The sequence below is a fragment of the Leucoraja erinacea genome, chromosome 6 (assembly GCF_028641065.1).
Source record: "Leucoraja erinacea ecotype New England chromosome 6, Leri_hhj_1, whole genome shotgun sequence".
NCBI lineage: Eukaryota > Metazoa > Chordata > Chondrichthyes > Rajiformes > Rajidae > Leucoraja > Leucoraja erinaceus.
This window is the reverse complement of record NC_073382.1, coordinates 15,221,545-15,242,373: the sequence shown is the minus strand read 5'-3', so window position 1 is coordinate 15,242,373 and position 20,829 is coordinate 15,221,545. Positions and strand designations below refer to the sequence as shown.

General features: G+C 44.0%; 1 protein-coding gene across 1 annotated transcript in view; it reads left to right on the top strand.

The window, feature by feature from the left end:
- ubac2 (UBA domain containing 2) overlaps positions 1-20,829 on the top strand; it is a 193,102-nt gene that overhangs the window by 8,039 nt on the left and 164,234 nt on the right. Inside the window, exons 2-4 of the mRNA XM_055636664.1 lie at positions 4,325-4,452; positions 17,793-17,912; positions 20,478-20,584. Coding sequence (XP_055492639.1) covers positions 4,325-4,452; positions 17,793-17,912; positions 20,478-20,584 — 355 coding nt within the window. The remainder of the gene's footprint in view (positions 1-4,324; positions 4,453-17,792; positions 17,913-20,477; positions 20,585-20,829) is intronic.

Here is a 20,829-nt window from a genome sequence, read left to right as displayed (position 1 = left end):
CTCGCCAGCCCGGCAAACACTCGCCAGCCCGGCAAACACTCGCCAGCCCGGCAAACACTCGCCAGCCCGGCAAACACTCACCAGCCCGGCAAACACTTGCCAGCCCCGGATCCCCGTCCGCATCTGCCCCCGCTGCTACTTCTGCTTCCATCCCTCCCTCCGCCCCGGTTCTCCAACACCCACAACCAGGTTGCTCAGAGCACACCAGCGCCTCGTCCAAAGCCGGAGACATTGAAACATATCTAGCCCCAAAGTGGGGGGGGGGGGGGGGGAGGGGCCCGCAGCTCTCCCCCCTCCCACCCCACCCCCCCCCCCCCCCGGTTCCCCCCCGGTTCCACGGCCCATGTCTCCACAACAGAACAATGAAATTCTTAATTGAAACAGCTTAATAGGACCATAAACATAGTGTACACAGATGAAATATAATTTTAAAAAATCTATAAATTAATTCACTTCTCCAGAAAAACATTAGGCTGAATGATTTTCTCCCATTTCCCAAAGACGATCAGGTTTGTACATGAATTGGCCTCTGAAATTGCCCCTAATAGGTAGAGACTGGATACGAAAGTGAGATAAGATAGATCTAGTATAAACGGGTGATCGATAGTCAGCACGGACTCAGTGTGCCGTGGGGCCTGTTTCCATGCTGTATCTCTAAACTAAACTAAACATTCCATACCTGAATGGTCAAGTTAAAATCTGTTGGGGATTTATATGCAATTGAATCTTTCAAAACGTGAGATTAGTCAACTTACAAAATGAAAGTGACCAACTTCGATAATTTCCATGTACAGTCAATCTAGTCATTATGACAAGTTTTAAAAAAAAAGAGCAGGGCCAGGATTGGTCTCAATAAATATCAGACAGAATATCTAATGCTCTTGTGACTATAGCAATGATTTGAATGTAAATATAAGCAAGTGAATATGGAGGCGTACGAAATCATGAGCGGAATAGATCTGATAAATGGTTGGGAAAATCATGTATTGGCTTTCGGCTGGCTGGATAGCACGCACCAAAAGCTTTTCACTGTACCTTGGTACACGTGACAATAAATGAAACGCACAGAGTCTTTTGCCCAGAACAGAGGAATTGAGAACCAGTGGACATAGGTTTAAGGTGAGAGAGAAAAGATTTAATAGGAACCTGAGGGGTAACTTTTTTACACTATGGGTTGCGGGTGTATGAAACGAGCTGCTGGAGGAGGTAGTAGAGGCAGGTACTATCGCAATGTTTAAGAAGCATTTAGACCAGTAGAAGCATCCGGTAGGCGGCGCGACTCTCATCAGCAGCGGCCTCTGCAGCCCGTCCGCGTTTTTATTATTTTTTGTCTCTGTTTCTATGTAGTTTTTGTTTTTTTTTGTTGGGGGTGTGTGGGTGGGGGGGGGTGGGGTGGGGTGGGACGGAGGAGGTAACTTTTAAATCTCTCCCTGCACGGGAGACCCGACCTTTTCTGTCGGGTCTCCGTTGTCGTTGGGGCTGCAACGAGGAGCGGCCTCCAACAGGAGAAGACCGGGGGCTCTGGTGCCGACGACTCACCTCACCGTCGCGGAGCTGACCGAGTCCGGAGTGGGTGGAGCGGTGGTGGAGAGCTGCTGCAGCTGCGGCCCGACCTCCGGAGATTCGGAGGCTGCAAACTGCGGGTCTGGCGGACGGCGGCACCGGGAGCCCGCGGGTCACTGGAGGGAGACCGCTTTTCAGGGCTCCCGCAACGGCGACTTCTCCCGCCCGAGAAGCGGGGTCGAAGAGCTCCTGGAGCGGGGCCTCACATCACCGCCCCGCGCGGCTTGGAATGGCCACGGGACTCTGCGAGCGCTCGCCGGGGGGCTCCAACATCAAGACCCGGTGTGCGACCTTGCACCACCCGGTGTGGCTTTAATGGCCGCGGGTCAATCGCTATCGCCAGCCAGGGGCTTTGACTTTGACTCTGACCTCGGGGGGGGGGGGGGGGGGAGAGTGCAGTGGGGAGATAAGTTTATTTGGCCTTCCCTCCCAGCGGGGGGAGGGATGTTTATGTAAATTATGTTGTGTCTTGGGTCTATTTGTTTGTAATGTATGGCTGCAGAAACGGCATTTCGTTTGGACCTCAAGGGGTCCAAATGACAATTAAAATGAATCTTGAATCTTGAGCATTGGATAGGTTTGGAGGGATATGGGCTAAATGCAGGCAGTGTAGATGGGGTATTTGGTCGGCGTGGGCAAGCTGGGCTGACGGGCCTGCTTTCATACTGTCATTTCTTTGATGTTTAAACTCAGCAGTCCTTACTGAAGGCTTTTACTTCCTCAAATTTACAAATTAATGATGACAAATGACTCTTTCCAAATTATCAGTACCAGCTTTCCTCAGCATTTATGATAAAATTATTGTGCTGCAGGAAAATCCATGGACATCTTGCACATAAAAAGCTCCCACTCACAGCAATTCGAAGATGAAGACATCATCTGGTTTAATGATATTGCTTGAAAGATGCCTCTGTTATTGGTGATCTATTACATCCATTGAGAGCGTAGTCTGGGTCTTCTTTGAATGTCTCATTCAGAAGGTTGTCACCCTTGTACAGAATGCCATCCTAAATTATGTGCTCACATCTCTACAGGAGGACCTGAACACATGACTTTCTAACTCTGAGATTATGTACCTACCCACTGATATTTAAACAATTATGGTGATAGAGTCTTACAGCGTGGAAACAGGCCCTTTGGCCCAACGTCCACACCGGCCAACATGTAAGACCTGCCTGCGTTTGGCCCATATCCTTCGAAACCAACGTACTTGTCGAAATGTTTCTTAAATTTGCGATTGTACCCGCCTCAACTACCTCCTCCGGCAGCTTGTTCCATACAACCACTGCCCTTTGTGTGAAAAAGTTACCCTTCAGGCACCTATGAAATCTTTCCCCCCTCATCTTAAACCTACAGTGCCCTCCATAATGTTTGGAACAAAGACCCATCATTTATTTATTTGCCTCTGTACTCCACAATTTGAAATTTGTAATAGAAAAAATCACGTGAGGTTAAAGTGCACATTGTCAGATTTTATGAAAGGGTATTTTTATACATTTTGGTTTCACAATGTAGAAATTAGAGCTGTGTTTATACATGGTCTCCCCCCCCCCCCCCCCATTTCAGGGCACCATAATGTTTGGGACACACAGCTTCACAGGTGTTTGTAATTATTCAGGTGTGTTTAATTGCCACCTTAGTGCAAGTATAAGAGAGCTCTCGGCACCTAGTCTTTCCTCCAGTCTTTCCATCACCTTTGGAAACGTTTATAGCTGTTTATCAACATGAGGACCAAAGTTGTGCCAATAAAAGTCAAGTAAGCCATTATGAGACTGAGAAACAAGAATAAAACTGTTAGAGACATCAGCCAAACCTTAGGCTTACCAAAATCAACTGCTTGGAGCATCATTAAGATGAAAGAGATCGCTGGTGAGCTTACTAGTCGCAAATGGACTGGCAGGCCAAGGAAGACCTCCAGTGCTGATGATAGAAGAATTCTCTCTACATTAAAGAAAAATTCCCAAACACCTGTCCGACAGATCAGAAACACTCTTCAGGAGGCAGGTGTGGATTTGTCAATGACCACTGTCCACAGAAGACTTCATGAACAGAAATACAGAGGCTACACTGCAAGGTGCAAACCATTAGTTAGCTGCAAAAATAGGATGGCCAGGTTACATTTTGCCAAGAAGTACTTAAAAGAGCAACCACGTTTCTGGAAAATGGTCTTGTGAACAGATGAGATGAAGATTAACTCATATCAGAGTGATGGCAAGAACAAAGTGTGGAGGAAAGAAGGAACTGCCCAAGATCCAAAGCATAACACCTCATCTGTGGAACACGGTGGTGGGGGTGTTATGGCCTGGGCATGTATGGCTACTGATGGTACTGGCTCACTTATCTTCTTTGATGATACAATTGCTGATGGTAGTAGCATAATGAATTCTGAAGTGTATAGACACATCCTATCTGCTCAAGTTCAAACAAACGCCTCAAAACTCATTAGCCGGCGGTTCATTCTACAGTAAGACACTGATCCCAAACATACTGCGAAAGCAACAGTGGTAGACAAAAATGCTGGAGAAACTCAGCGGGTGAGGCAACATCTATGGAGCGAAGGAAATAGGCGACGTTTCGGCTCGAGACCCTTCTTCAAACTCTAAGATATGTGATTTATATGTTGATATAATCAAATACAGTGAGTAGTGTACACTGTGATGGAGTGTATCATGGTTAATCCTGGATTAGAGTGATGGTAAAGAAAACAATTCTCGGCTCGATCATTTGGTGCCATCCAATTTTCTCCTTTTTTGTTTTACAGATAAAGCCCCTCTTTCCAAGAGTCTTATGGTGGTGCTCAGTATTTTGGCCTTCATTTTAGCTGTGCCATTTCAGCAATATCAAAATTATTTCTTGTATGACCTAAAAGCAATTAAAGAAGAATCCAGAGTAAGTTCGGTTTGGCATTATTTTGATTATACTTTAAGTTTGTTTGTCGGCTTATCTTAATTTTCATCTCTAACTTTAAAAGAATGATTTTATAGAGTTGTGCGATGTCATGATAAATATTGAGAGAACAAGGATGTAGCAATTTTACTGGTTCAAGATTGAAAATGATTGAGTTTAACATGAAACTAAAATAGTAAATTTAAACAAAGCCATCTATAAAATATGAGTAATTTAACCACTAACTTCCACCTTGCCCTCAAATTCATCTGGACTGTCTGACACCTCTCTCCCCTTGATCACGCATGATCTCTCTGTCTCCATCACAAAGGACTGACTATCGACCGACATCTACTACAAACCTATCAACTCACACTGTTATCTGGTTTACACTTCCTCTCACCCTGCCACTGGCAAAGATCCTATCCCTTAAGGGCCTGTCCCACTTAAGCGATTTTTTAGGCGACCACAGGCGACTAGTCTGCCGTCACACGGTCGCTGCGGTGTCGCCTGTATGGTCGTGAGTAGTCTCCTCAGTCGCCTAAAGAGTTATAGCGTTTTTCTGTTTGCCGCTGGATTTTGGAATGTTCAAAACTTTTCGGCGACAGTCGGCGACCGTGGACTTGTCATAGCTTGTCTTTTCCTGACGTAGGTGCTGCCATAGGTTGTCGCCAGGATGGTGTAGGTTGTCGCCAGGATGGCGTAGGTTGTCAGCAGGATGACGTAGGTTTTCGCCAGGTGACGTAGGTTGTCGCCGGTGCTGACTTCGGTGAATTCTATTGTTGTAGTCGCCGGCAGTCGCCTAAAAAATCGCACAAGTGGGACAGGCCCATTAGTCCAGTCGCCGGTTTTTCGGCCACCTGCTACGACTATGACAGTCGCCGGCAGTCGCCTAAAAAATCGCCTAGTGGGGCAGGCCCTTTACTCTCAATTCCTGTCTCTGCTGCATCTGCTCCCAAGATGAGGATTTCCGTACGAGAGCATCTGACTCGTCCTCATTGGTTTCTCCCCAGCTGTCATAGATGGATCCCTCACCCGCGTCTCTTCTGTGTCCCGGAGTTCTGCTCTTATGCCCCTGTCCCACATAGGAAACCTGAACGGAAACCTCTGGAGACTTTGCACCCCACCCAAGGATTCCGTGCGGTTCCGGGAGGTTTTTGTCAGTCTCCCTAATGATAGAAAATAGTTTTCGCTTCTTCTATGTTCCGGCGATTATTTCAAAAAATACCTTTTTTTCACCCATTTTTATTCCACCAGGGAGGTCTTACCTTCCACTACCTGCAACCTCTGGCAACCACCTTCAACTAGCATCGCAACCGGCTTCGACTAAAAAATTACCGATTTTTAAAACGGCAACCTATTTTTAGTCGCGGCCGGTTTTGAATTTATTAAAATAATCGCCGGAACATAGAAGAAGCTCGACTACACGGAAACCACTTTCGACCATTAGGGAGACTGACAAAAACCTCCGGGAACCTCACGGAAACCTTGGGTGGGGCGTAAAGTCTCCAGAGGTTTCCGTTCAGGTTTCCTAAGTGGGACAGGGGCATTACTCTCTCTCGCCCCAGACACAACAAGGACTGAGTTCCCTTTCTCAGCCCACCAACCTCCGCATCCAACACGCAACCTCCAACATTTCTGCCAATGTGATCCTACCACCCGTTACATCTTTTCTTCTCCACCCTTTACCGCCTTCCACAAAGACTGCTCCCTCCGCAGCTACTTGGCCACATTCATTCCTTCCCACCCAGGTACTTTCCCCTGCAACCACAGGATATGTAACAACTGTCCTAATACCTCCTCCCTTGACTCCATCGATGGACCCCAGCTGAGACAGAGATTTACATGTACCTCCTCTAACCTCATCTACTGCATCCGGTGTCCTCAATGTGGGCTCCGGTACTTCAGCGAGACCAAGCGTAGACTCGGCTAGCACTTTGCCGAAGACTTGTGCTCGGTCCTCCAAGACTATTGGAAATCCTGATCGCTAACCATTTTACCTCCCTTTCCCAAACTGACCTTTCTGTCATGGGCCTCCTCCATTGCCAGAGTGAGGAACAAACTGACACAAACTGGAGGAACAGCACCTCATATTCCCCTTGGGTAGCTTACAACCCAATGGTATGAACATTGAATTCTCCAATTTTAGGTAACTTCTACAAACATCCACCTTCTCCTCACCTCTTTCTCCTCCACTGACTTTCCCCCACACTCCCTTCCCCTGAACCCTGGCTGACTTTGCAGCAGTTTCTCCCTCCCCCTACTCCACTAAAGGACCGTTAACTAGCTTCACAATTTGCAACTATGTACCCCTCTTGGGCTCACACCTGTTTTTATATCTAACCTTTGTCTAAAAATCTGCCTATCAGGAAACTCCCTCACCTAATCATCCGTTGCCAGCCATGATTTGTTCAGTCTCTTTTGGCTTCCCGTTTCTTTTTTCTCCTACAATCAGTCTGAAGAAGGGTCCTGACCCGAAACATCACCCATCCATTTTCTCTAGAGATAATAATAAGGGTAGGCCATTTAGGACTGAGACGAGGAAAAACTTTTTCACCCAGAGTGTTGTGAATCTGTAGAATTCTCTGCCACAGAAGGCAGTGGAGGCCAATTCACTGGATGTTTTCAAGAGAGAGTTAGATATATCTCTTAGTGCTAACAGAATCAAGGGATATGGGGAGAAAGCAGGAACAGAGTACTGATTTTGGATGATCAGCCATGATCATATTGAATGGCGGTGCTGGCTTGATAAGCCGAATGGCCTACTTCTGCACCTATTTTCTATGTTTAAATGAGGTGCTGCCTGACCTCTGAATTATTCTAGCATTTTCTGACAATCTTTGGTATAAACCAGCATGAGCAGTTCGTTGTTATATGAAGCTATCAGTTGGTTCTGCATTATGTTAAAGGTTTGAGTAGTAAACAAATTTTGGCTAACAATTAAAGATTTAATACATAGTTCACAATAAATATATCCCTTTAAAGGCAAAAGGAAGAAAAGTTAAAGGTATTAAAAATCGAAGAATGCCTGACCTGATGAGTTACTCCAGCACTTTGTGTCCTTTTGTGTATTAACCAATATCTGCAGATCTTCGTTTCTCCATTTTGACTGCTCTACTGTGAAATCTCCTCTCTTCGCTGGGAGTTCTGTGAAACCTTCCCTCCTCTCCCTTTTCCAGCTTTGGGCTCCCCCCTGCAATCAATCTGAAGATGGGTCTCCGCCCAAAACATCACCAAACCATGTTCTTCAGAAATGCTGCCTGACTTGCTGAGTTACTCCAGCATTTTATGTCCTTTTATGTAGTAACCTGCAATAGCAGTTCTTTGTTTCTATATATAAACACTTACTATGTTGCCAATGAGACTAGTAAGCCAGAAGGTTGGGAGATTTTTAGAATTCACCAAAGACGACAGCCTTCTCTGTGGATTTGGGGAAGAAGATTGAAGTGGGCTGGATGTGAAAGGAAGATTTCATAGAAACATAGACATAGAAACATAGAAATTAGGTGCAGGAGTAGGCCATTCGGCCCTTCGAGCCTGCACTGCCATTCAATATGATCATGGCTGATCATCCAACTCAGTATCCCGTACCTGCCTTCTCTCCATACCCTCTGATCCCCTTAGCCACAAGGGCCCTCTTAAATATAGCCAATGAACTGGCCTCAACTACCCTCTGTGGCAGAGAGTTCCAGAGATTCACCACTCTCTGTGTGAAAAAAGTTCTTCTCATCTCGGTTTTAAAGGATTTCCCCTTATCCTTAAGCTGTGACCCCTTGTCCTGGACTTCCCCAACATCGGGAACAATCTTCCTGCATCTAGCCTGTCCAACCCCTTAAGAATTTTGTAAGTTTCTATAAGATCCCCTCTCAATCTCCTAAATTCTAGAGAGTATAAACCAAGTCTATCCAGTCTTTCTTCATAAGACAGTCCTGACATCCCAGGAATCAGTCTGGTGAACCTTCTCTGCACTCCCTCTATGGCAATAATGTCCTTCCTCAGATTTGGAGACCAAAACTGTACGCAATACTCCAGGTGTGGTCTCACCAAGACCCTGTACAACTGCAGTAGAACGTCCCTGCTCCTATACTCAAATCCTTTTGCTATGAAAGCCAACATACCATTCGCTTTCTTTACTGCCTGCTGCACCTGCATGCCTACCTTCAATGACTGGTGTACCATGACACCCAGGTCTCGCTGCATCTCCCCCTTTCCTAAATGGCCACCATTTAGATAATAGTCTGCTTTCCCGTTTTTGCCACCAAAATGGATAACCTCACAGTTATCCACATTATACTGCATCTGCCAAACATTTGCCCACTCACCCAGCCTATCCAAGTCACCTTGCAGTCTCCTAGCATCCTCCTCACAGCTAACACTGCCCCCCAGCTTAGTGTCATCCGCAAACATGGAGATATTGCCTTCAATTCCCTCATCCAGATCATTAATATATATTGTAAATAGCTGGGGTCCCAGCACTGAGCCTTGCGGTACCCCACTAGTCACTGCCTGCCATTGTGAAAAGGACCCGTTTACTCCTACTCTTTGCTTTCAGAGGAAGTGTGATCTGTTGCTCTCTGCAAAACAATGATTTGAGTCTGATCTCACGCAACCACGGTACTTCCTGTTAATAGTTAAGTTCTGAGAAGATTTTGGCCAAAAATTAAATTTCTGTTTCCCATTTAGCCCCTTGACCATGGGTCAAGTCAGACTGAAACAAAAACAAAAACATGATGTAAACACTCAACAGGTCTGGCAGCATCCATGGAAAAAGAAGCAGAGTTAACCTGAAACATTAACTGTTTCCCATCCCTCAGATGATGCCTTTTCACTTTTGATCCGGATTTCCAGCCTCTGCAGCTATTTATTATTACCTTTTACTTCACCTTTGTCCTTTCAAAAGTTGTACTTTCTGGGGTTACTTTGATCAAAAGAGATGAAGTGAAGATGGAATCTCATGTTGAGAAAAGTAATCATTAAACTGTGTGATACCTTGTGAGTAATGCTATCATTTAAGTTTGCCAAGCTGATAGTTGCTGCAGAGAAGCAATGTACATTTATGTTGTGTTGAAGATGCTTTAACAAATAGCTTTAGAACTAAAAATAAACTATTCTCATTATCAAAAAACATGGATCCTGTTCCTCTGTGTCATATTGATAGTTTTGTATTTCCTACTGGAAGCAGTTATTCTCAGTTGCATTTGATTAATGCAATAATTTCCACTTTAAACCTGATGTAGCAGCGGGGTTGCATTGACAGCCTCCTTGTAACGAAGTACGTAACACGTGGCTGGTTAAAACAAATTATCATGGAGCACTGGCTTTACCTGCTGAATTCCTCAAGTAGTAGGTCTTTTGCCCCAGACTCCACCATCAGCAGTCTCTTGGGAATTCATGTTTGGTTCAGTTTAAATATCTCACTGCCCAAGAACAAAATGACCCAACGTCGCATGTTGAGAAAGGTAATCATAAAACGGTCTGGTTGAAGGGTTCTGACCTGATTCCTTTTCTCCTGTGTCTGAAGAAGGGTTCTGACCCAAAATGTCTCCTATTCCTTTTCTCCAGAGATACTGCCTGACCTGCTGAGTCACTCCAGAATTTTGTTTGATTCATTAGACAGCAGAAAGAAATTCTAAACACCAAGCAATCCATCCAATTTGTTTAAGAAGGAACTGCTGATGCTGGAAAATTGAAGGTAGACAAAAATGCTGAAGAAACTCAGCGGGTGATACAGCATCTAGGGAGCGAAGGAAATAGGCAACGTTTCGGGTCAAAACCCTTCTTCAGACTCCTATCCGATTTCCCTTTTTTCTAAATTTGCATCTGACCATCATGCAAATAATACATCAAAATATTTTTTCCCCCCTTCTACACTGTTCCTCACCACCACTTCCTTCCTTTCCTCAGGATCAGCTGACAATATAACAAATGCAAACAATCAGTTGATTGCAAATGGAAAATAAATTGCTGAACTCATCCATCAAATTTGTTTACTGTCAATGTTAGCCACTTATAAGCACAGTGCTTTCCTGACATAAGTTTGTCAGACAAAAGCTGGCTTCATTAAGAAGTTATACCAATTTCCCTCCTGAGATAAATAAAGTTTTATCGTATCATATACATCAATCGGAGGAACTCCCAACTCTATTGTTCCTTCCTTTGTTTAAAAAGGGGTCTAAGAGTAAACCTAGCAATTATAGACCTGTTAGTTTGACGTCAGTGGTGGGCAAATTAATGGAAAGGATACTTAGAGATAATATATATAAGCATCTGGATAAACAGGGTCTGATTAGGAACAGTCAACGTGGATTTGTGCCTGGAAGGTCATGTTTGACTAATCTTTTTGAATTTTTTGAAGAGGTTACTCGGGAAATTGATGAGTGGATGTTGATAAAGCAGTGGATGTTGTACATATGGACTTCAGTAAGGCCTTTGACAAGGTTCCTCACGGAAGGTTGGTTAAGAAGGTTCAAAGGTTGGGTAGTAATGGTGGAGTAGCAAGATGGATTCAACAGTGGCTGAATGGGAGATGCTAGAGAGTAATGGTGAATGGTTGTTTGTCAGGTTGTAGGCCAGTGACTAGTGGGGTGCTGTGTTGGGTCCACTGTTGTTTGTCATGTACATCAATGATCTGGACGATGATGTGGTAAATTGGATTAGTAAGTATGCAGATGATACTAAGATAGGTGGGGTTGTGGATAATGAAGTAGATTTTCAAAGTCTACAGAGAGATTTATGCCAGTTGGAAGAGTGGGCTGAAAGATGTCAGATGGAGTTTAATGCTGATAAGTGTGAGGTGCTACATCTTGGCAGGACAAATCAAAAGTGGACGTACATGGTAAATGGTAGGGAATTGTAGAATGCAGGTGAACAGAGGGATCTTGGAATAACTGTGCACAGTTCCCTGAAAGTGGAATCTCATGTAGATAGGGTGGTAAAGAAAGCTTTTGGTGTGCTGTCCTTTATAAATCAGAGCATTGAGTATAGAAATTGGGATGTAATGTTAAAATTGTACAAGGCATTGGTGAGGCCAATTCTGGAGTATGGTGTACAATTTTGGTCGCCTAATTATAGGAAGGATGTCAACAAAATAGAGAGAGTACAGAGGAGATTTACTAGAACGTTGCCTGGGTTTCAGCAACTAAGTTACTGAGAAAGGTTGAACAAGTTAGGGCTTTATTCTTTGGAGCGCAGAAGGTTAAGGGGGGACTTGATAGAGGTCTTTAAAATGATGAGAGGGATAGACAGAGTTGACGTGGATAGGCTTTTCCCACTGAGAGTAGGGAAGATTCAAACAAGGGGACATGACTTGAGAATTAAGGGACAGGTGTTTAGGGGTAACATGAGGGGGAACTTCTTTACTCAGAGAGCGGTGGCTGTGTGGAATGAGCTTCCAGTGAAGGTGGTGGAGGCAGGTTCGTTTTTATCATTTAAAAATAAATTGGATAGTTATATGGACGGGAAAGAAGTGGAGGGTTATGGTCTGAGCGCAGGTATATGGGAATGGGGAGAATACGTGTTCGGCATGGACTAGATAGAAACATAGAAATTAGGTGCAGGAGTAGGCCATTCGGCCCTTCGAGCCTGCACCGCCATTTAATATGATCATGGCTGATCATCCAACTCAGTATCCCGTACCTGCCTTTTCTCCATACCCTCTGATCCCCTTGGCCACAAGGGCCACATCTAACTCCCTCTTAAATATAGCCAATGAACTGGCCTCAACTACCCTCTGTGGCAGAGAGTTCCAGAGATTCACCACTCTCTGTGTGAAAAAAGTTCTCCTCATCTCGGTTTTAAAGGATTTCCCCCTTATCCTTAAGCTGTGACCCCTTGTCCTGGACTTCCCCAACATCGGAAACAATCTTCCTGCATCTAGCCTGTCCAACCCCTTAAGAATTTTGTAAGTTTCTATAAGATCCCCTCTCAATCTCCTAAACTCTAGAGAGTATAAACCAAGTCTATCCAGTCTTTCTTCATAAGACAGTCCTGACATCCCAGGAATCAGTCTGGTGAACCTTCTCTGCACTCCCTCTATGGCAATAATGTCCTTCCTCAGATTTGGAGACCAAAACTGCACGCAATACTCCAGGTGTGGTCTCACCAAGACCCTATACAACTGCAGTAGAACCTCCCTGCTCCTATACTCAAATCCTCTTGCTATGAAAGCCAACATGCCATTCGCTTTCTTTACTGCCTGCTGCACCTGCATGCCTACCTTCAATGACCATGACACCCAGGTCTCGCTGCATCTCCCCCTTTCCCAATCGGCCACCGTTTAGATAATAATCTGCTTTCCCGTTTTTGCCACCAAAATGGATAACCTCACATTTATCCACATTAAACTGCATCTGCTAAACATTTGCCCACTCACCCAGCCTATCCAAGTCACCTTGCAGTCTCCTAGCATCCTCCTCACACCTAACACTGCCCCCCAGCTTAGTGTCATCCGCAAACTTGGAGATATTGCCTTCAATTCCCTCATCCAGATCATTAATATATATTGTAAATAGCTGGGGTCCCAGTACTGAGCCTTGCGGTACCCCACTAGTCACTGCCTGCCATTGTGAAAAGGACCCGTTTACTCCTACTCTTTGCTTCCTGTTTGCCAGCCAGTTCTCTATCCACATTAATACTGAACCCCCAATGCCATGTGCTTTAAGTTTGTATACTAATCTCTTATGTGGGACCTTGTCGAAAGCCTTCTGGAAGTCCAGATACACCACATCCACTGGTTCTCCCCTATCCACGCTACTAGTTACATCCTCGAAAAATTCTATAAGATTCGTCAGACATGATTTACCTTTCGTAAATCCATGCTGACTTTGTCCAATGATTTCACCACTTTCTAAATGTGCTGCTATCCCATCTTTAATAACTGACTCTAGCAGTTTCCCCACTACCGATGTTAGGCTAACTGGTCTGTAATTCCCCGTTTTCTCTCTCCCTCCCTTCTTAAAAAGTGGGGTTACGTTTGCTACCCGCCAATCCTCTGGAACTACTCCAGAATCTAAGGAGTTTTGAAAGATTATTACTAATGCATCCACTATTTCTGGAGCTACTTCCTTAAGTACTCTGGGATGCAGCCTATCTGGCCCTGGGGATTTATCGGCCTTTAATCCATTCAATTTACCCAACACCACTTCCCGACTAACCTGGATTTCACTCAATTCCTCCACCTCCTTTGACCCGCGGGCCCCTGCTATTTCCGGCAGATCATTTATGTCTTCCTTAGTGAAGACGGAACCAAAGTAGTTATTCAATTGGTCCGCCATATCCTGGTTCCCCATGATCAACTCACCTGTTTCTGACTGCAAGGGACCTACATTTGTTTTAACTAATCTCTTTCTTTTCACATATCTATAAAAACTTTTGCAGTCAGATTTTATGTTCACTGCCAGTTTTCTTTCATAATCCATTTTTCCTTTTCTAATTAAGCCCTTCATCCTCCTCTGCTGGTCTCTGAATTTCTCCCAGTCCTCCGGTATGCTGCTTTTTCTGGCTAGTTTGTACGCATCATCCTTTGCTTTGATACTATCCCTGATTTCCCTTGTTATCCATGGATGCACTACCTTCCCTGATTTATTCTTTTGCCAAACTGGGATGAACAATTTTTGTAGTTCATCCATGCAGTCTTTAAATGCCTTCCATTGCATATCCACCGTCAACCCTTTTAGAATTACTTGCCAGTCAATCTTGGCCAATTCACGTCTCATACCCTCAAAGTTACCTTTCTTTAAGTTCAAAACCATTGTTTCTGAATTAACAATGTCACTCTCCATCCTAATGAAGAACTCAACCATATTATGGTCACTCTTGCCCAAGGGGCCACGCACAACAAGACTACTATCTAACCCTTCCTCATTACTCAATACCCAGTCTAAAATAGCCAGCTCTCTCGTTGGTTCCTCTACATGTTGGTTTAGATAACTATCCCGTATACATTCCAAGAAATCCTCTTCCTCAGCACCCCTGCCAGTTTGATTCACCCAATCTATATGTAGATTGAAGTCACCCATTATAACTGCTTTGCCTTTGTCGCAAGCATTTCTAATTTCCTGTTTGATGCCATCCCCAACTTCACTACTACTGTTAGGTGGCCTGTACACAACACCCACCAGCGTTTTCTGCCCCTTATTGTTTCGCAGCTCTACCCATACCGATTCCACATCCTCCAAACTAATGTCCTTCCTTTCCATTGCGTTAATCTCCTCTCTAACCAGCAACATTACCCCACCTCCTTTTCCTTTCTCTCTATCCCTCCTGAATATTGAATATCCCTGGATGTTCAGCTCCCAGCCTTGGTCACCCTGGAGCCATGTCTCCGTGATCCCAACTATATCATAATCATTAATGGCTATCTGCACGTTCAACTCATCCACCTTATTACGAATACTCCTTGCATTGAGACACAAAGCCTTCAGGCTTGTTTTTACAACGCTCTTACCCCTTATACAATTATGTTGAAAAGTGGCCCTTTTTGATTTTTGCCCTGGTTTTGTCTGCCTGCCACTTTTACTTTTCACCTTGCTACCTATTGCTTCTACCTTCATTTTACACCCCCCTGCCCCTCTGCTCTTGTACCCATCCCCCTGCCACATTAGTTTAAATCCTCCCCGACAGCAGTAGCAAACACCCCCCCAAGGACATTGGTTCCATTCCAGTCCAGGTGCAGACCGTCCTGTTTGTACTCGTCCCACCTCCCCCAGAACTGGTTCCAATGCCCTAAAAATTTGAATCCCTCCCCCTTGCACCATTTTTCAAGCCACGTATTCATCTGCAATATCCTCCTATTTCTGCTCTGACTGGCCCGTGGTACTGGTAGTAATCCAGAGATTATTACCTTTGAGGTCCTACTTTTAAGCTTATCTCCTAGCTCCCTAAATTCATCCTTTAGGACCTCATCCCTTTTTTTACCTATATTGTTGGTGCCAATATGCACCACGACAACTGGCTGTTCACCCTCCCCCTCCAGAATGTTCTGCAGCCGTTCAGTGACATCCCTGACCCTTGCACCAGGGAGGCAACATACCATCCTGGAGTCTCTTTTGCGACCGCAGAAACGCCTATCTATTCCCCTGACAATTGAATCCCCTATTACTATTGCCCTTCCACTCTTTTTCCCCCCCTCATGTGCCGCAGAGCCACCCATGGTGCCATGAACTTGGCTGCTGCTGCATTCCCCTGATGAGCAATCTCCCTCAACAGTTTCCAAAATGGTATACCTGTTTAGGAGGGAGATGACCGCAGGGGACTCCTGCACTACCTGCCTACTGCTTTGCTGACTATTGGCCACCCGTTCCCCTTCCGTCCTCTTACCTTTTACCTGCGGTGTGACCAACTCACTGTACGTGCTGTCCACGACTTTCTCAGCGTCGTGGATGCTCCAGTATGAATCCAACCGCAACTCCAATCGTTCAATGCGGTCTGCCAGGAGCTGCAGCTGTACACACTTCCTGCAAACATAGTCACCAGGGACACCGACCATATCCCTGATCTCCCACATGTTGCAGGCTGAGCAAACCACGGGGCCAATCTCCACCGACATATCCTACTCCCAATTTAACTATATTAAATATTAAAAAACACAAAACTTTATCTGTTAAACTTTACTAATAAATACTGTACCCTTAACTCCCAGAATCCTTACCTCCCAGAATCCTTACCTCCCAGAATCCTTATCTCCCAGAATCCTTACCTCCCAGAATCCTTAAAAGGCAAAAATGTAAAAATGTAAACCAATCAGAGGCTTCCTCTGAACCAATCAGAGACTCCTTCTCTGGAACGTTGGCGATTTGGTCGCAGGTTCCAGCGCAGGTACTCCTCCCCTCTCACCAACGGCTCCCTGGGCCTCTACCTCTCAAGCGTATTGCGTGGTCTCCTCTCCTCAGCCTCCTCTCCGAAGATTCTCGAGCCAAAGACTCACACTTTTCTCACAGGGCACTACTCTCGAGCCAAAGACTCACACTTTTCTCACAGGGCACTACTCTCGAGCCAAAGACTCACACTTTTCTCACAGGGCACTTCACTCACTGCCGCTCGCAAAGCGCTGTCCTGCTTAAATTGACTGATAAATTGCCTGATTTACCAATTTACACAGCCAATTCCTCAGTTTTCACCCCTCTCCTCACACTTGGGCTAGAGCCAATCAGTGGTATCTCTTGCTAATCTGTTGCTGCTGTTGTTCCTCCCAAATCCTCCCATGGCCTGTTTTCGTGCTGTAATTATTATATGGTTATATGGTAGAGGTACATGTAGTGAACACTTTATGTAGAAATGCCTCCATTCCAATTTAAGGCCATGGACAAAAGATGTGGCGCTTGAGCGGATTTCATTTGTGTCTACGTTCAATTTCTGACGAGGACAGCATTCTGTTTCTGGGGGGGGGGGGTCAACAATGGGATTGGAAGCTGCAAATCTATTGAAATGTAGAGAGCATTTTCACAGAGAATGCTGCATCTTGATGGGGGATACCTGAAATTAAGAGCACTTATTTTTTACCAACTTATGGTTGTCTGTCCTGAAGCCGAAAGCGACACACCATCAGGTTCAGCAACAAATACTTTCCGATAACTATTAGATTCATGGACCTACCCATACCAGGGCAATGGAACACTGTGGAATATCTCTTGCACTGCCATGGACTGGCTTTTTTTCCTTCTAATTGCATTTTTGCACTAATGTCGTGTTTTGCTCAGACTTATCCTTTTCACTGTTTTTCAGAAATTATTGTTAAATTTCTGTTTAATTAAAGTATAACATATTTTTGTATGCTGACTGAGTCTATGATTTTCATTCGTCTGCATCTCACGGTTTTTGTGCATATATGACAATAAACTTGACGAGACAATTATAATAGTTTACACAAAAAATGTAATTAAAAAAACAAAAAATACAATGATGAGAAAATTATACATTGACGATAAAATTCAGAAAATATTAACAGGTGAAAAAGAAATTAATTTGATCTGAACAAATTATAAAACAAGATAAAGTTGGACATTTGGCAGGTAGCAATAGACCAGCTGGTCTTGTCAAACCATGCTTACGATGGCTGGAGTATTGCGAATTATGATTTCATCCCTTCCCTCTGGTACTCTCCCCTCCCTCCATCAGCCTTCCCATTCTTCCCAGCCTTTCCTTCTCTTTTGTCCTAGCATCCATTTCTTCTTCCCTCTAACTCCTTCCTTTTTAATCCTTCCTCTTTCCTGCATCCTGTTCTGTCCCGTTCTCTTCATTTTCCTCCCTGTTTCCCCTTCTCTGCAGGGGCTTTTGTGGAGTGATTGCTTTTACATGAAATATCCTTGAAATGTAATTTTCAATCTCTGATTTATGATCTCTTTCAGATATGGAGATTGATTGCTGCTCGGATCGTTTACCTCGACCTCAAGGACGTATTCTGTAGTTGCCTTCTTATCTACAATTTTAGAATTTTTGAAAGAAGATATGGTAGCCGGAAATATGCGGTATGTTTCATTTTATACCTATTATATTTTTATCTGCAGTATCAACTGAAAAAGCTTATTGAGCCAAACACAGTGCTGGAGTAACACAGCAGGCCAGGCAGCATCCCTGGAGGGAATGGATAGATGATGTTCTGACTAAAGACTCTTCTTCAGATTGGAGAGCTGTCCTGACCTGAAACTGCACCTATCCATCCCCACCACAGATGCTCAAAAAAGCTGGAGAATCTCAGCGGGAAGCAAACTCAGAAACTCAGTTTCTCCAGCTTTTTTGTGTACCTTCGATTATCCAGCATCTGCAGTTCCTTCTTAAACCCACCACAGATGCTGCCTGACACACTCCGATACGCCAGCACTTAGTGTTTTACTCAAGATTAATTATCTGCAGTTCCTTGTTTCTCCAAGCTTATTTCTCCACTGCTTCTCATTGAAGTATGATATCTTTGCATGTACTTGAGAAAGAAAACAAGTCACCAATTTAATACCTCATCAATAGATTCACCTCTCACAGTGTGGCACCTTCTCTGTGCTACTTTTTAATGCCAGCCTAGATTGAGAAAGTGAAAGTATCTCCTGCAAGATTGTTTCCCCCCAACTTTAACATCATCATGACTTCTAAATGTAAAACCATTCCTTCATTCTGTCAGGATCCAAATCCAAACACACTGCCCCGAGCAACAATGAGAATACCTTCACCACACAGACTGCAGTGGCTCAAGGAAGTGGCTCACCGTTAAATATTTATCAACGTGTAAGGATGGATAATACATGTGGAAGCTAAAAATATGTCTTAGCTTAAGTGTTAGCTTCTTTTACTGTTGTACCCATGTCTCCGTATTAACTTCTTTAAAATAGTAAGTGCCAAATATTTAGGTGTTAATTTCTCACACCTCTTTTAACAGTGTTAAGAACTACATATTGAATAAAATGTGTGAAAAAATGCTGAAAATACAAAGATCAGGCCAAAGTCAGAGTTATAGACCAGTGGAACATCTAGTGTGATGTATGAGATGAGATGTAATCTGAGAAAAGGCATTCTTGCCATCGAGGGAGTACAGAGAAGGTTCACCAGACTGATTCCTGGGATGTCAGGACTTCCATATGAAGAAAGACTGGATAGACTCGGCTTGTACTCTCTAGAATTTAGAAGACTGAGGGGGGATCTTATAGAAACTTACAAAATTCTTAAGGGGTTGGACAGGCTAGATGCAGGAAGATTGTTCCCGATGTTGGGGAAGTCCAGAACAAGGGGTCACAGTTTAAGGATAAGGGGGGAATCTTTTAGGACCGAGATGAGAAAAACATTTTTCACACAGAGAGTGGTGATTCTCTGGAATTCTCTGCCACAGAAGGTAGTTGAGGCCAGTTCATTGGCTATATTTAAGAGGGAGTTAGATGTGGTCCTTGTGGCTAAAGGGATCAGTGGGTATGGAGAGAAGGCAGGTACGGGATACTGAGTTGGATGATCAGCCGTGATCATATTGAATGGCGGTGCAGGCTCGAAGGGCCGAATGGCCTACCCCTGCACCTAATTTCTATGTTTCTATGATATATTTGGGAGGTATGGACAAATCAGACAGATCAGAGTTGGAAATACACCCGAGACGAGAGGAACTGCCTATGTGGTATATGAAGACATTCTGTAGTTGCCTTCTTATCTACAATTTTAGAAATTTAGAAATAAGTTATGGCAGCCAAAAATGTTTAGTATATTTAATTTTACACCTGTTATATTTGTATCTACAGTATAACTGAAAATGCATATTGAGCCAAACACAGTCTAGAGTAACTCAGCGGGTCAGGCAGCATCTCTGGAGGGAATAGATAGATGATGTTCAACCAACCAGAAAAGGCTCTCTTTAATCCCACTCTTTGCCTTCTGCTAGTCAGACAATCTTCCATGCTCTATGACTGACTTCGAGCCTGACCTTTCTAATTCCAGAAAAAAAAGCTCGCAGGGAATAGTTCCCTTGCAACTACCGCCTTATGTATGTTTGGGACGTTCTTTTGAAGAACTCGTAACTTGTTGAAGTAGAACCATAGAATCACATAGTATGGCAACAGGCCTCCATTCACTGACCATCAGCCATCTATTAAACACCCAGCCTACGCTAATTTCACTTTATTCTTTGCACATCACCACTCATCCCCCAGGATTTCATCGCTCACCTGCATAATAAGTTGTCCTACAACTTTAGGCTGTGTACGCCATATGCAAGAAGGAGAAGATCCTACACAATAGGGGCAATTGGTAGTGGGCAGTTATTATGTCTTTGGCATGTGGGAAAAAAGCTGAGTAACTGGAGGCAACCCATGTAGTTACAGAGGGAGCATGCACACTTCTCACACACAGTCCCACCTTCAAGAGTGAACCTGGGTAACTGGAGCTGGGAAGCAGTGGCTTTACTAGCTGCATGACTGTGCCGCCCCATAGATCCGTAGATAATGAGTTTGGAAGAGGATAGGCTAACACATTAGAGGCTGTAATTCTGTAATTAATTATATGTATTAAACTTAAACAACCTTAAATAGGGTTTGGTTACATGGAAAATTATTTATTTTCTATAGTCCTTCCTTCTGGGTTCCTGGGTGCTGTCTGCATTTACGGACTTGCTGCTAGTGGAAGCCCTGCAATATACACTTGGCATGTCTGTGATCATCTTGCCGTCTGGTTTGTAAGTTAATATTCATTTCTTGTTTTATTTTGTTCTAGACAAATGAACCTTTCGACTCTTATCTATTATATATTATCTATTGACTAAAAGTATGAGCTAGTATTGCATTTTTGGGGATGTTATGTTTTTTATAAGGTGAAAAAAAAGAAGTCTTGTATTGTAAGCTTTTTTTTCATAACGTCAATGTCAATAAAGTCTAATCACTATAATGCAGTAAATGAGGCAACTGATTTGTACTTAGAAAG